General features: G+C 50.1%; 1 protein-coding gene across 3 annotated transcripts in view; it reads left to right on the top strand.

The window, feature by feature from the left end:
* LOC140426800 (matrin-3-like) overlaps nt 1-13,187 on the top strand; it is a 169,514-nt gene that overhangs the window by 129,552 nt on the left and 26,775 nt on the right. For all 3 annotated transcript variants that reach the window (XM_072511987.1, XM_072511988.1, XM_072511986.1), the window contains exons 10-12: nt 999-1,130; nt 1,892-1,944; nt 6,181-6,598. In XM_072511987.1, the coding sequence (XP_072368088.1) occupies nt 999-1,130; nt 1,892-1,944; nt 6,181-6,598 (603 nt within the window). The remainder of the gene's footprint in view (nt 1-998; nt 1,131-1,891; nt 1,945-6,180; nt 6,599-13,187) is intronic.

The raw sequence follows: 13,187 nt of genomic DNA, 5'->3' as shown, positions 1-13,187 counted from the left end.
CTACCATCTAGAAGGATAAAACCATTAGATACCTGGGAAGCCCACCACCTGGAGATTTCCCGCCAAGTCACTCACCACCCTGACTTGGAAATATATCGCCATTCCTTGCTGTTGCTGGGACAAAATCCTGGAACTCCCTCCCTAACAGCACAGTGGATGTACCTACACCTGAAGAACTGCTGCGGTTCAAGAAAGCAACTCACTACCACCTTCTGAAGGGCAACTAGGGATGGGCAATAAATGCTGGCCTAACCAGCAATGTCCACATCCCGTAAATTAATTTTTAAAAAAGTATCAAGTTGAAATATTGACATCACAACACAAGCAGAAAATGGGGGTGGGAGGGAGTAAAAGTTTATTTGAATTTTTAGGCAAAAATAGATACATTGAACTATGGAAGAGTATCTATATTGACGTGGTATGACATCAACGTTGCTCCAAAAGTAGGAACAATAGAACTAATTATTCAGATCTACAACTGAGCCATGCATTGTACGATGAATAATCAAAGACATGTAAAAGCTTAAGCATTTTAAGTGAGGTGAGAATTAATTGTTTCTCGAGGTGCATTATAAAGGCATGATGCTTGTTAGATTTAAGAACTGATTATTCACAATTGATTATGCACAATTGATTGTTAGTAAATATTTTAATCTTTTCTAAGGATTATTGTATCATATAGTAATAAGCCTAAAGACAAAAATAGTAACAGAAGTGCAAATCAATAAAGGATTCAAATGTTTTATATTAAGACTATGAACTAACAATGGGAGAAAGATGCCCGCTGCCCAGAGATATATTTCCTTGGAAAGATGGTGTTAATACTATTTTCCCTGGTAAGGTAGATGGCCATTCCTAACTATAAGTGAACATCTTTCAAAGATTGATTATATGGCTGCCTGTAATAAATAAGTAATCTATTTCTGCTGTGATGCTGAATCCTCTTGAGTTTCAGGTCTTAGTTACAGTTCTCTAATGATCCTTTGTTTCAATGACAGGTTTTTCTGGAAATGGAAACACACCAACTGGCAATGTCCATGATTGAAAAGTTCAAGAAAATACCTCTAATGTTCCATGGCAGAGAGCTGAAAGTATATTTGTCTCAAAAATACAGAAATCTAGTATTGAGGGTAAGTCATATGGTTAATGTTAAATTGTAATTATTAGGATTGAGGCCAGTGAGTAGTTGGATATGGTTGTAACTTTGACATTTGGATTAGCAAAATCAGACTGTTCTGCTGACACACAAAAATACATTTTCAATTTGCATTGCCACCGTGGCATAGTTTGCTTCAACCAAGCCATGCAACTGCTGCCAATGAGCAGAACCAACACTTTCCCAATAAATAGTATTGCTAGGCAGCATTGACTAGTAATTTAAATAGCTAAATAATTGGAAGTAGATATTCAAATCGTGTACCAGAACAATTGACCTACATACATATTGACCTCCTCATACAAATGTGGAGCTTGCTGCTGGGTTTGGTGTGTAGTAGTAGAATTATGGTGTACTTTGTGATACTCTTAACAAGCAAGTTATTTAAATTATCTAGCGTGAAAGCCTCTACATCCAAATTGTTTTGGGGGAAATAAATTTGCAGTACCCAATTATTTTTTTCCAATTAAGGGGCAATTTAGTGTGGCCAATCCATCTAACCTGCACATCCTTGGGTTGTGGGGGTGAAACTCACACAGACACGAGGCAAGCTCCACATGGACAGTGACCCAGGTCCTCGGCGCCGTGAGGCAGCAGTGCTAATCACTGTGCCACTGTGCAGGTCCCTCTTCGTCTAAATAAAGGTGTTAGTATTGTACTTTAAGAGTTCTCTGCCTGCTTCAAGAATTAACTCTGGTGACAATAGAGGAATTGATATTTTATTTCTTCTTTTAGAAACAAGGTAAAGGAGTTGATGAGCTGTTAAGAAACAGAGAACGAGAAACCCGGTAAGCTGTGTATTTAAATATGCAACAGTTCGATTGATCTATGTCGGCTAGGTTTTAATAGTAACTCATTGAGAATTATTTAAACTTGTTTGACGGACAGTTAAGGAAATGTAATTGAGCTGCATTTTAAATAACTTCTGATTATTTAGGTATTAATTTAGAAATTTACCTTTACTTTTTTTTTAAAATACGTTTTTATTAAGAATTTTTCAACAATATTTTCCACCATACAAATAACCCCCCCCCCTCCGTAACAAAGAAAAGAAAGAAAGCTCGCGTGGCAAGACATGAACATGGCAAGTCAATAAGAAGATACAGAACTTTGTACATTGGATTATTCCCGTACATGCCAGTTTCCGGATCATTCATGTGTTTTCTTGTTCAAATACCTCCCAGAGAACCCCCCCACCCCCAAAATCCCCTCCTGGGTTGCTGTTGCTGCTGTCCGACCTTCATCTAACGCTCTGTGAGATGGTCTAGGAACGGTTGCCACCGCCTGTAGAACCCCTGCGCAGACCCTCTCAAGGCAAACTTTATCCTCCAACTTGATAAACCCTGCCATATCATTTATCCAGGCCTCCATGCTGGGGGGCTTCACCTCCTTCCACATTAGCAAGATCCTTCGCTGGGCTACTAGGGACGCAAAGGCCAGAATGCCGGCCTCTTTCGCCTCCTGCACTCCCAGTTCGTCCACTACTCCAAATAGTGCTAGCCCCCAGCTTGGCTTGACCCGGACTTTCACCACCTTAGATACTGTTCCCGCAACTCCCCTCCAGAACCCCTCCAGTGCCGGGCATGACCAAAACATATGGACATGGTTCGCCGGACTTCCTGAGCACCTCCCACATCTGTCCTCCCCCCCCCCCCCCCCCCCCCCCCAAAGAACCTACTCAGCCTCGCCCCCGTCAAGTGCGCTCTATGAACCACCTTAAATTGTATCAGGCTAAGCCTGGCACACGAGGAAGAAGAATTAACCCTACTTAGGGCATCAGCCCATAGCCCCTCCTCAATCTCCTCCCCCAACTCCTCTTCCCATTTACCCTTCAGCTCCTCTACCAAAGCCTCCCCCTCTTCTTTCATCTCCTGGTATATCGCCGACACCTTGTCCTCTCCGACCCATACGCCCAAAATCACCCTATCTTGAATCGTCTATCCCTCTTCCCTGGTCCCCCGGATGGATCACAAAGAGCTCACTCTTTCCCACATTGAGCTTGTAGCCCGAAAAGTCTCCAAACTCCCGTAGGATCTGCATGACCTCAACCATCCCCTCCACTGGATCCGCCACATACAGAACCAGGTCGTCTGCGTACAGCGACACTCGATGTTCCTCTCCCCCTCAAACCACCCCCTTCCATTTCCCGGACTCTCTTAACGCCATGGCCAAAGGTTCAATTGCTAATGCAAACAGCAGAGGAGACAGGGGGCATCTATGTTAAGGAGCGAGATCGGTCTATACGACCCTCATTGCAGTGGGTCCTTATCCCGCTTCAAGATCAAAGAGATCGTCGCCTCCGACATTCCGACCTCCCTTGCTTCATTGAAGGTCCTTACCAGCAACGGGGTTAACAGGTCTACATACTTCCTATAAAACTCCACCGGGAACCCATCCGGCCCCGGGGCCTTCCCTGCCTGCATGCTCCCCAGTCCTTTAACCAGCTCCTCCACCCCAATTGGCGCCCCCAAACCAGCCACCTCCTCCTCCTCCACCCTTGGGAACCTCAATTGGTCCAAGAATCGCCGCATCCCCTCTTTTCCCCCTGGGGGCTGGGATCTATACAGCTCCTCATAAAAGGTCTTAAAAGCCTCATTCACTTTCCCCGCACTCCGCACCGTAGTTCCCCTGCCATCTTTGACTCCGCCTATTTCCCTCACTGCCATCCTCTTACGGAGCTGATGTGCCAGCATCCGACTCGCCTTCTCCCCATATTCATATATCGCCCCCTGTGCCTTCCTCCACTGTGCCTCTGCCTCCCCTGTGGGCAACAGGTCGAACTCCGTCTGGAGACTTTGTCTCTCCCTGAGTAGTCCCTCATCAGGAGCCTCTGCATAGCTCCTGTCCACCCTTAAGATCTGCCGGAGTCCTGATCCAGCCCCGCCCCCTGTGGCGCAGCTCCTGTTGCGGCCATTATCCCAGTTCCCTCATCCCCGAGTCTCACCTCCCTCCAGCACCGACGCCCATATCATCATCTCGTCTACAGAAAAGCAAAAAGGAATTTTAGGAATTTTAACCAGAACTCTACCCACATCCCCATCCATCATCCCACACATGAAGTATTCTTTACCCCTATTTACAACCCCATATACAACCAACATCTCCCCCCACAACCACATTCCCTCAGTTCGAGTCAGTTTTTCCGTCTGAATAAAGGTCCAAGCCTCTTCTGGCATTTCAAAATAATGGTGTCGGTCCTGATAAGTGACCCACAGTCGCGCAGGCTGCAGCATGCCGAACCTGACTCTTTTTTTATGCAACACCGCCTTGGCCCGGTTGAAGCCAGCTCTCCTCCTTGCCACCTCTGCGCTCCAATCCTGGTAAACTTGGATCACCGCGTTCCCCCATCTACTGCTCCGCACCTTCTTGGCCCATCTCAGCACACTTTCTTTGTCCGCGAAGCGATGGAACCTTGCCATTATCGCCCGTGGCGGCTCATCAGCCTTGGGTCTCCTCGCCAGGACCCGGCGAGCCCCTTCCAACCCCAGGGGGGTCGGAGAGGCCTCCGCTCCCATCAGCGAATGGCGCATCATACTCACATACGCCCCGGCATCAGCTCCCTCCACTCCTTTGGGAAGACCCAGAATCCGGAGGTTCTTCCTCCTCGACCTGTTCTCCAGGACCTCGATTCTCTCGGCCCACCTCCTGTGCACCGCCTCGTGCGCCTCCATTTTTACCGCCAGGCCCAGGATCTCGTCCTCATTATCATTCATTTTATCTTTCACCTCACGAAGCTCCACCACCTGGGTCTTCTGGGTCTCCTTCAGCCCCTCGATTGCCAACAGCATTGGCGCCAGCACCTCCTTTTTAAGCTCCTCCACACAGCGCTTAAGGAACTCCTGCTGGTCCGGCCCCCATGCTGCTCGGTCTCCGCCCTCCGCCATCTTGCTTCCCCCCCCTCGTTTTTGCCGCTGCTCCAGAGCCTCTTTTCTTGCCGCTCCACCGCTGATCTCGGCCATATACCGTAAGGACCTTACTGCACCTTCCCACACGGGATCAAATCAAAAAAGTTCCGTTGGGGCTCCTCTGGAGAGCCCGAAAGTCCGTTATCGTGGGAGCTACCAAAACGTGCGGCTTAGCTCCGCATCGCCGCAACTGGAAGTGAAATTTACCTTTATAAATATCTAGTGTAAGATTTTTGTAAATGGCATTTTGGAGTATGATGGTAGTTTGACACTGGAATATTAGCAATGAAGCAGAGATAACAAAAGCAGCATTGTTGTATGCATCTCTGTTGCTAATTTTAGGGCATCTTTGGTGAAGACTTGTGGGTTTGGTGACAGCCATCACAGATTGATTACAGCATGTGGAAAGCAGAGAAAAAATTAAAGACCGTTAAAAATTGGTGCAACTCTCCACTCCCTTACTTACCCACCAATTTTTTTCAGATTAATTAATAGATTTATTACTGACCTTCGAGCACTGAGCTCTCATGGAACATCAAGGCATCTATTTGTATATCAGCTGATTAAACACACATGAGTCGGGGTGACAGCCCCTGGTGGGGTACTAAATCTTGAGAGTTAATGTGTGCGATTACTAATTAGCCCATAATTATGGTCAACTTAACTTTGAATTCAAAGCGATATCAACCTGCCAGTGTTGTAATTTGATGCTGCAGTCTTATGACAGGAGTACAAAGAGATTGTAATCAATCGCGAGTAGATTCAAACCCAGGTTTGCAGATGAATGAGTATATTTTTGTTTTATATTTAATTATTTTCCTAATACCATGAGTGATCATTAACTGAAGGTACAAGTGAGACCTGCTACTTGGCTTCTGGCAATGTTACCAACTGACAGTGAATGCATGAAAGCCAATTGTGTATTGGATTTCATTAATTTCCCTCTGTTGGCAAATCTGTTCTCTTAATACCAGCTAAAATCAGGGGCTTGTAAGCCAAGTAATCACTGATACAAACAGTTTATTCAAAACTCTGCCCTTTTTCTTTAGGAAAACACTAATGGTGGTACTTTTTGAAATATCTGATACTCATTTCATAATTTTGTGAATTTGATTTCAGGAAAAGGGGTCGTTCTCTCAGTCCTTCTAAAAGTGCACGATCGCCCAGCAATAAGAGAAAGGCTCAAGATAAATCCACGAATTCAATGGAAACAGGCCTTGAAAGTACGCAGGTGGGCTCTCCTTCACAAGAGGAAAACAAAAATCCCAAACAGATGGAAGGAGAAAATACTGCAAACTTAAAGTCACAAGGTAGCCCTTCCCCAGACACTGAAAATGACGAAGAAGATGGAGCAGAAGACTTCCTATTGGCATCTGATGAATCAGTGAAGGCCACGTCTGAAACTGGTGACCGAGAGGATGATATGGAGATGGAATTGGAACCAGATATGGAAGTTGGGCACTTCAACAAAAGTGAAACGAAGGAGGCTGATGATGCAGAGCCAGGTTCTCAAATCTCAGCACAACTTTCAGGAAAGGTAAGCATCAAGTTCAAATCTTTAAGGCTTGTGCATAATTTATTTAAATATTCTGACAATTTAAAGTGTTAAACTCCATGATTTGGATTATGGTGTCTCCCTAACAGTGTTCATACCCTTTTAATTTGGGCGTTATCAATGCTTTTGAATTCTTACATTCAGACGCTTTTCTATCTGGATTCAGTTTAGTGTAATGGGGATTTATGCCATATTCTACACTAGAAAGAAAATCAAGATTCAAGAAGATAAACTCATTGTAGCAGTTATGAAATAGTTTTTTTTTACACAAGAATATCTGCCTATTCTCCCCCCCCCCCCCCCTTTTTACAAGATCTACTTTATCTTTCTGCATCTGGGAAGCCAGAAATGAGTTGCTGTTCCTAAATACCAACATGGCAGCACAGATCTCTTGTTGAGGGCACACCCAATGTTTTTCATGCAGGTTTCACATACATATTGAATATTACCATCATTTCTGGGGAGGGGGATGGACATGTAAGAAGTTGTTCTATTAAGAAATTCACCTTGTTGTGATCTTGCAGCATAATTAACTTGGAAATCTTATATGCCCATCAAATTTCCTTTCACTTAGATGTAAACAATGGATGAGAATTGCTCTGTGACCCCCATATGATTCTGCCACTGTTCTTTTGATGTAAGGTATCCCCACTTCCAAAAAGCAATCATTCTCTTTTTAAAAAAAAAAATGTTTATTCCAGTTTTCCAACAAACGTTTTGACAAAACCCCGCCCCCCCCAATAACAGAAGATAAAAGAAACGCAAACACAACAATTAACATTGTACAAAACATTTACATTGGGTTTCCCCATGTACAATAGACCCCCCCCCCCATATGACATTTAAAGGTACTCGTAGGGGAAGCGCCCCCCCCCCCCCCCCCCACACATTCTCTCCCCCCTCCCCCCGTAGGGTTGCTGCTGCTGCTGACCTAACGCTCCGCGAGATAGCCTAGGAACGGTTGCACAGACCCTCGTAAGGCAAACTTTATCCTCTCCAGCTTAATGAACTCTGCCATGTCATTTATCCAGGCTTCCACACTGGGGGGCTTTGCGTCCTTCCATAATAACAAGATCCTCCGCCGGGCTACCAGGGACGCAAAGGCCAGGATACCGGCCTCTTCCGCCTCCTGAACTTTCACCACCTTGGACATAGTCCTCGCAAGACCCCTCCAAAACCCCTCCAGTGCCGGGCACGACCAGAACATGTGGACGTGATTTGCCGGACTCTCCGAGCACCTCCCACACCTGTCTTCCACCCCAAAGAACCTACTCATCCTGGCGCCTGTCATATGTGCTCTGTGAACAACCTTGAATTGTATCAGGCTGAGCCTGGCGCAAGAGGAGGAAGAATTAACCCGACTCAGGGCATCAGCCCACAGACCCTCATCTATCTCCTCCCCAAGCTCCTCCTCCCACTTGCCCTTCAGCTCCTCTACCGCGGCCTCCTCCTCTTCTTTCAGCCCTTGGTAGATCGCCGAGACCCTGCCCTCTCCAACCCATACACCCAAAATCACCCTGTCCTGGGTCCCCTGTGCCGGGAGCAGCGAGAATTCCCTCACCTGCTGTCTCACAAACGCCCTCACTTGCATATACCTAAAAGCATTCCCCGGGGGTAACCCAAACTTCTCCTCCAGCGCCCCTAGGCTCGCAAACGTCCCATCTATGAACATGTCCCCTATTCTCCTAATCCCTGCCCGATGCCAGCTCCGAAATCCCCCATTCATCCTTCCCGGGACGAACCGATGATTCTCCCGAATCGGGGACCCAACCGAGGCTCCCACCTCGCCCCTGTGTCGCCTCCACTGCTCCCAGATCTTCAGCGTTGCCGCCACCACCGGACTCGTGGTGTACCTTGTTGGCGAGAGCGGCAACGGTGCCGTCACCAGTGCCCTCAGGCTCGTGCCCACACAGGACGCCATCTCCAACCTCTTCCATGCCGCCCCCTCTCCCTCCATTACCCACTTACGGATCATCGCCACATTGGCTGCCCAATAGTATCCGCACAAATTCGGCAGAGCCAGCCGCCCGCCCGCCCCCCCCAACCGTCCCTACCCCGCTCCAGAAACACCCTCTTTACTCTCGGGATCTTATTTGCCCACACGAAACCCATGATGCTCCTGCTTACCCGCTTGAAAAAGGCCTTGGGAATCATAATGGGAAGGCACTGGAACACAAATAGAAACCTCGGGAGGACCACCATTTTAACCGACTGCACCCTGCCCGCCAGCGAGAATGGCAGCACATCCCATCTTTTGAAATCCTCCTCCATCTGCTCCACCAACCGCGTCAAATTGGGTTTGTGCAGGGCCCCCCAACTCCCAGCCACCTGGATCCCTAAGTACCGAAAGCTCCTTTCCGCTCTTTTCAGTGGCAGGTCGTCTATCCCCCTTCTCTGGTCCCCTGGATGCACCACAAATAGCTCACTTTTCCCTACATTCAATTTATACCCCGAGAAGTCCCCAAACTCCCTTAGGATCTGCATGACCTCCGCCATCCACTCCACTGGGTCTGCCACATACAGCAACAGGTCATCCGCATATAGCGACACCCGATGTTCCTCTCCCCCTCAGACCAGTCCCCTCCATTTCCTGGACTCCCTTAGTGCCATGGCCAAGGGCTCAATTGCCAGTGCAAACAGCAAGGGGGACAGGGGGCACCCCTGCCTCGTCCCTCGGTACAGCCGAACGTACTCCGGCCTCTGCCGATTTGTAGCCACGCTTGCCACCGGGGCTCTATATAACAATCTGACCCAGCCGATACACCCCTCCCCGAACCCAAACCTCCGCAACACTTCCCAAAGATACTCCCACTCCACCCGGTCGAAAGCCTTCTCCGCGTCCATAGCTGCCACTACCTCCGCTTCTCCCTCCACCAAGGACATCATAAGCACGTTGAGGAGCCTCCGCACGTTAGTATTTAGCTGTCTGCTCTTTACGAACCCCGTCTGGTCCTCATGAATTACCCCCGGGACACAGTCCTCAATTCTCGTAGCCAGCACTTTTGCCAGCAACTTAGCATCCACATTAAGGAGCGATATCGGTCTATACGACCCACACTGCAGTGGGTCCTTGTCCCGCTTCAGGATCAGAGAGATCAGCGCCCCGGACATTGTCGGGGGCAAGGCCCCCCCCCTCCCTAGCCTCATTGAAAGTCCTCACTAGCAACGGGCCGAGCAGATCCGCATACTTCCGATAAAACTCGACCGGGAACCCGTCTGGCCCCGGGGCCTTCACCGCCTGCATGCTCCCCAATCCTTTGACCAGCTCCTCCAGCCCTATTGGCGCCCCTAAACCAGCCACCTCCTGCTCCTCCACCCTCGGGAACCTCAGCTGATCCAAGAATCGCCGTATTCCCTCTTCCCCCGCTGGGGGCTCAGATCTGTACAAATCCGTATAAAAGTCCCTAAATACCTCATTTATTCTCACCGCACTCCGCACCGTATTCCCCCCTCTATCCTTAATTCCACCTATCTCCCTCGCTGCCTCCCTTTTACCAGCATCCAAATCGCCTTCTCCCCATACTCATACATCGCCCCGTGCGCTTTCCTCCAATGTGCCTCTGCTTTCCTTGTGTCAACAGGTCGAACTCCGTCTGGAGATTCCGTCGCTCCCTGAGTAGCCCCTCCTCGGGGGCCTCTGCATATCTCCTATTCACCCTTAAAATCCCCCCCACCAACCTCTCCCTCTCCCTCCCCTCTCTCTTCTCCCTATGGGCCCTAATGGAGATTAGCTCTCCCCTAACCACCGCCTTCAGCGCCTCCCAGACTACCCCCACCTGCACCTCCCCGTTGTCGTTGGCCTCCAAATATCTTTCAATGCACCCCCGCACCTGCCCACACACCACCTCATCCGCCAACAGTCCCACATCCAGGCGCCACAACGGACGCTGGTCCCTCTCCTCCCCCAACTCCAGCTCCACCCAGTGCGAGGCGTGGTCTGAGATGGCTATGACCGAGTACTCCGTTCCCTCCACTTTCGGGATTAGCGTCCTGCTCAGAACAAAACAATCTATCCGGGAGTAGGCTCCATGGACGTGGGAAAAGAATGAAAATTCCCTGGCTTTGTGCCTGTCAAATCTCCATGGGTCCACTCCTCCCACCTGGTCCATAAATCCCCTAAACACCTCGGCCGCAGCCGGCCTCATCCCCGTTCTGGACCGAGAGCGATCCAATGCTGGGTCCAGCACCGTGTTGAAATCCCCCCCCCCCCCCCCCCCCCCATTATCAAGCTATCAAGCTTCCTACCTCCAGGTCCGGAATCCGACCCAGCATGCGCTTCATAAATCCGGCATCATCCCAATTCGGAGCATATACATTTACCAGTACCACCCGAACCCCCTGCAGCCTACCGCTCACCATCACATATCGACCTCCACTATCCACTACAGTATTCATTGCCTCAAATGACACCCGCTTCCCCACTAGTATTGCAACCCCTCTGTTCTTCGCATCCAGTCCCGAATGGAACACCTGTCCTACCCATCCCTTTCTCAGCCTAACCTGATCTGCCACCTTCAAATGCGTCTCCTGAAGCATAACCACGTCTGCCTTCAGTCCCTTTAAGTGCGCGAACACCCGGGCCCTCTTGACCGGCCCGTTGAGGCCCCTCACATTCCAAGTTATCAGCCGGATTGGGGGGCTGCTCACCCCCGCCGACTAGCCATCTCCTTTTCTGGGCCAGTCACGTGTCCGCGCCTCCCGCACCCTCCAGTCCCTCAGACGGCGGACCCCCGCCCTGACCACCTCTCCTACTTCCAGCTCCCCTTTGGCCAATGCAGCAGCAACCCTATTCCCCCTCTCCCCGCTAGATCCACATCTAGCCCCTTTGCTTCCCCATAACACTCCCGTAAGTCAGCTGACTCCTGCTGACCCCGGCCCCTCCTGCCATTCCATCAACCCCCTCCAGTGTGAGAATCCTCCCTCCCCCTCCCTGGCAGTCAATGTGCGCCCCCCTCCAGCACCCCCCCCCACCACCCCCGTCCTTCTCTAGCGCGGGAAAAAGCCCGTGCTTTCCTGAGCTGGCCCCGCCCCCTCTGGAGCAGCTCCTTTTGCGGCCTTATCCCAATTCCCCTCCCCGGGCCTCCACTCCCCCTCTTCCTTCGTGGGGGTCTGCCCCTCCAGCACCAATGCGCACACTCTCCCACAGTCTCCCCATCAAGTCCCTTCACCCATCCCCACCCAGCACCCTGACAAAAAGAACATTCCCCAAACGTAGCAAACACAACAAACATCCCCCCACACCAAACCCTCAACCCGAGTCCAACTTTTCAGTCCGTATGAAGCTCCATGTCATCAGGCGTTTCAAAGTAGTGGTGTCGATCCTTGAACGTGACCCACAGTCGCGCTGGCTGCAGCATACAGAACTTCACCCCCTTTCGATGGAGCACTGCCTTGGCCCGATTAAAACCAGCTCTTTTCTTAGCCGCCATTCGAATCTCCGTATTCTCCCACCTACTGCTCCGCTCTTTCTTGGCCCATCTCAGGACACTCTCTCTGTCCATAAAGCGGTGAAACCTCACCACTACAGCCCTTGGCGGCTCGTTGGCCTTGGGTCTCCTTGCTAGGACCCAGTGAGCTCCATCTAGCTCCAGAGGCCTCGGGAAGGCTCCGCGCCCATCAGCCCTCCACTCCCTCAGGGAGACCCAGAATCCGAAGATTCTTCCTCCTTGACCTATTCTCCAGGTCCTCAAATCTTTCCGCCCACCTCTTGTGCAGCGCCTTGTGCGCCTCCACCTTCACTGCCAGGCCCAAGATCTCGTCATCGTTCTCCGAGGCTTTTTGCCGCACCTCTCGAATCGCTGCCCCTTGGGCCTTCTGGGTCTCCACTAGCTTCTCAATCGCCGCCTTCATTGGCGCCAGCATTTCGGTCTTCAGCTCCTCAAAGCAGCGTCTAAGAAACCCCTGCTGCTCCTGTGACCACTGCGCCCTTGCTGCTTGGTCTCCACCCGCCGCCATCTTGTTTTTCCTCCCCCTCACTTTTCGTTGCTCCAAGATCACTTTTTTCACCGCTCCACTCCTGGTCCAATCCATATACTGCCGGGGGTGACCTTGCTGTCACCTTCCCACACTGGAAGCCGTTGAACAATTGCCGTTGGGGCTCTAGAGAGCCCAAAAGTCCGTTCTTGGCGGGAGCTGCCGAACGTGCGACCTACCTAGGCTTAGCCGCAACCGGAAGTCAAAAGCCATCATTCTCATTAGTTCACCTGAGGTTACATCACTAGATGGGGCAGTTCTCATTCTCTGCCTGCTTTCAAAATTCTGTTCTACCAGTTTCTAAAAACTACACGTATTCCGCCTTCCGTGAACTCCTTACACTGGAATAACCTGGCCTCATGGTTCTTGGAGCACATATGCTGGGAATCTTGATGACTTGTTATAGTGAGTTCGCTATGCATTTTTACAGCATATGGTCAGCAGCTAGCAAGGCAGAATATCCATAGGGAAGCAGTCCCACAGCTATTGGCTGAGACTATGTTATCCATCCCTTTGTATTGGACATCTGTATTAATGTTTTCACGTCAACTACACCTCCGCCATCAGGCCATTCCAGCTCGCCTGATGGTTTGCTTTG

Source organism: Scyliorhinus torazame, chromosome 7 (genome assembly GCF_047496885.1).
Source record: "Scyliorhinus torazame isolate Kashiwa2021f chromosome 7, sScyTor2.1, whole genome shotgun sequence".
NCBI classification, from domain to species: Eukaryota; Metazoa; Chordata; class Chondrichthyes; order Carcharhiniformes; family Scyliorhinidae; genus Scyliorhinus; species Scyliorhinus torazame.
The sequence above is the reverse complement of the archived record's forward strand: the minus strand, read 5'-3'. Positions and strand labels throughout refer to the sequence as shown.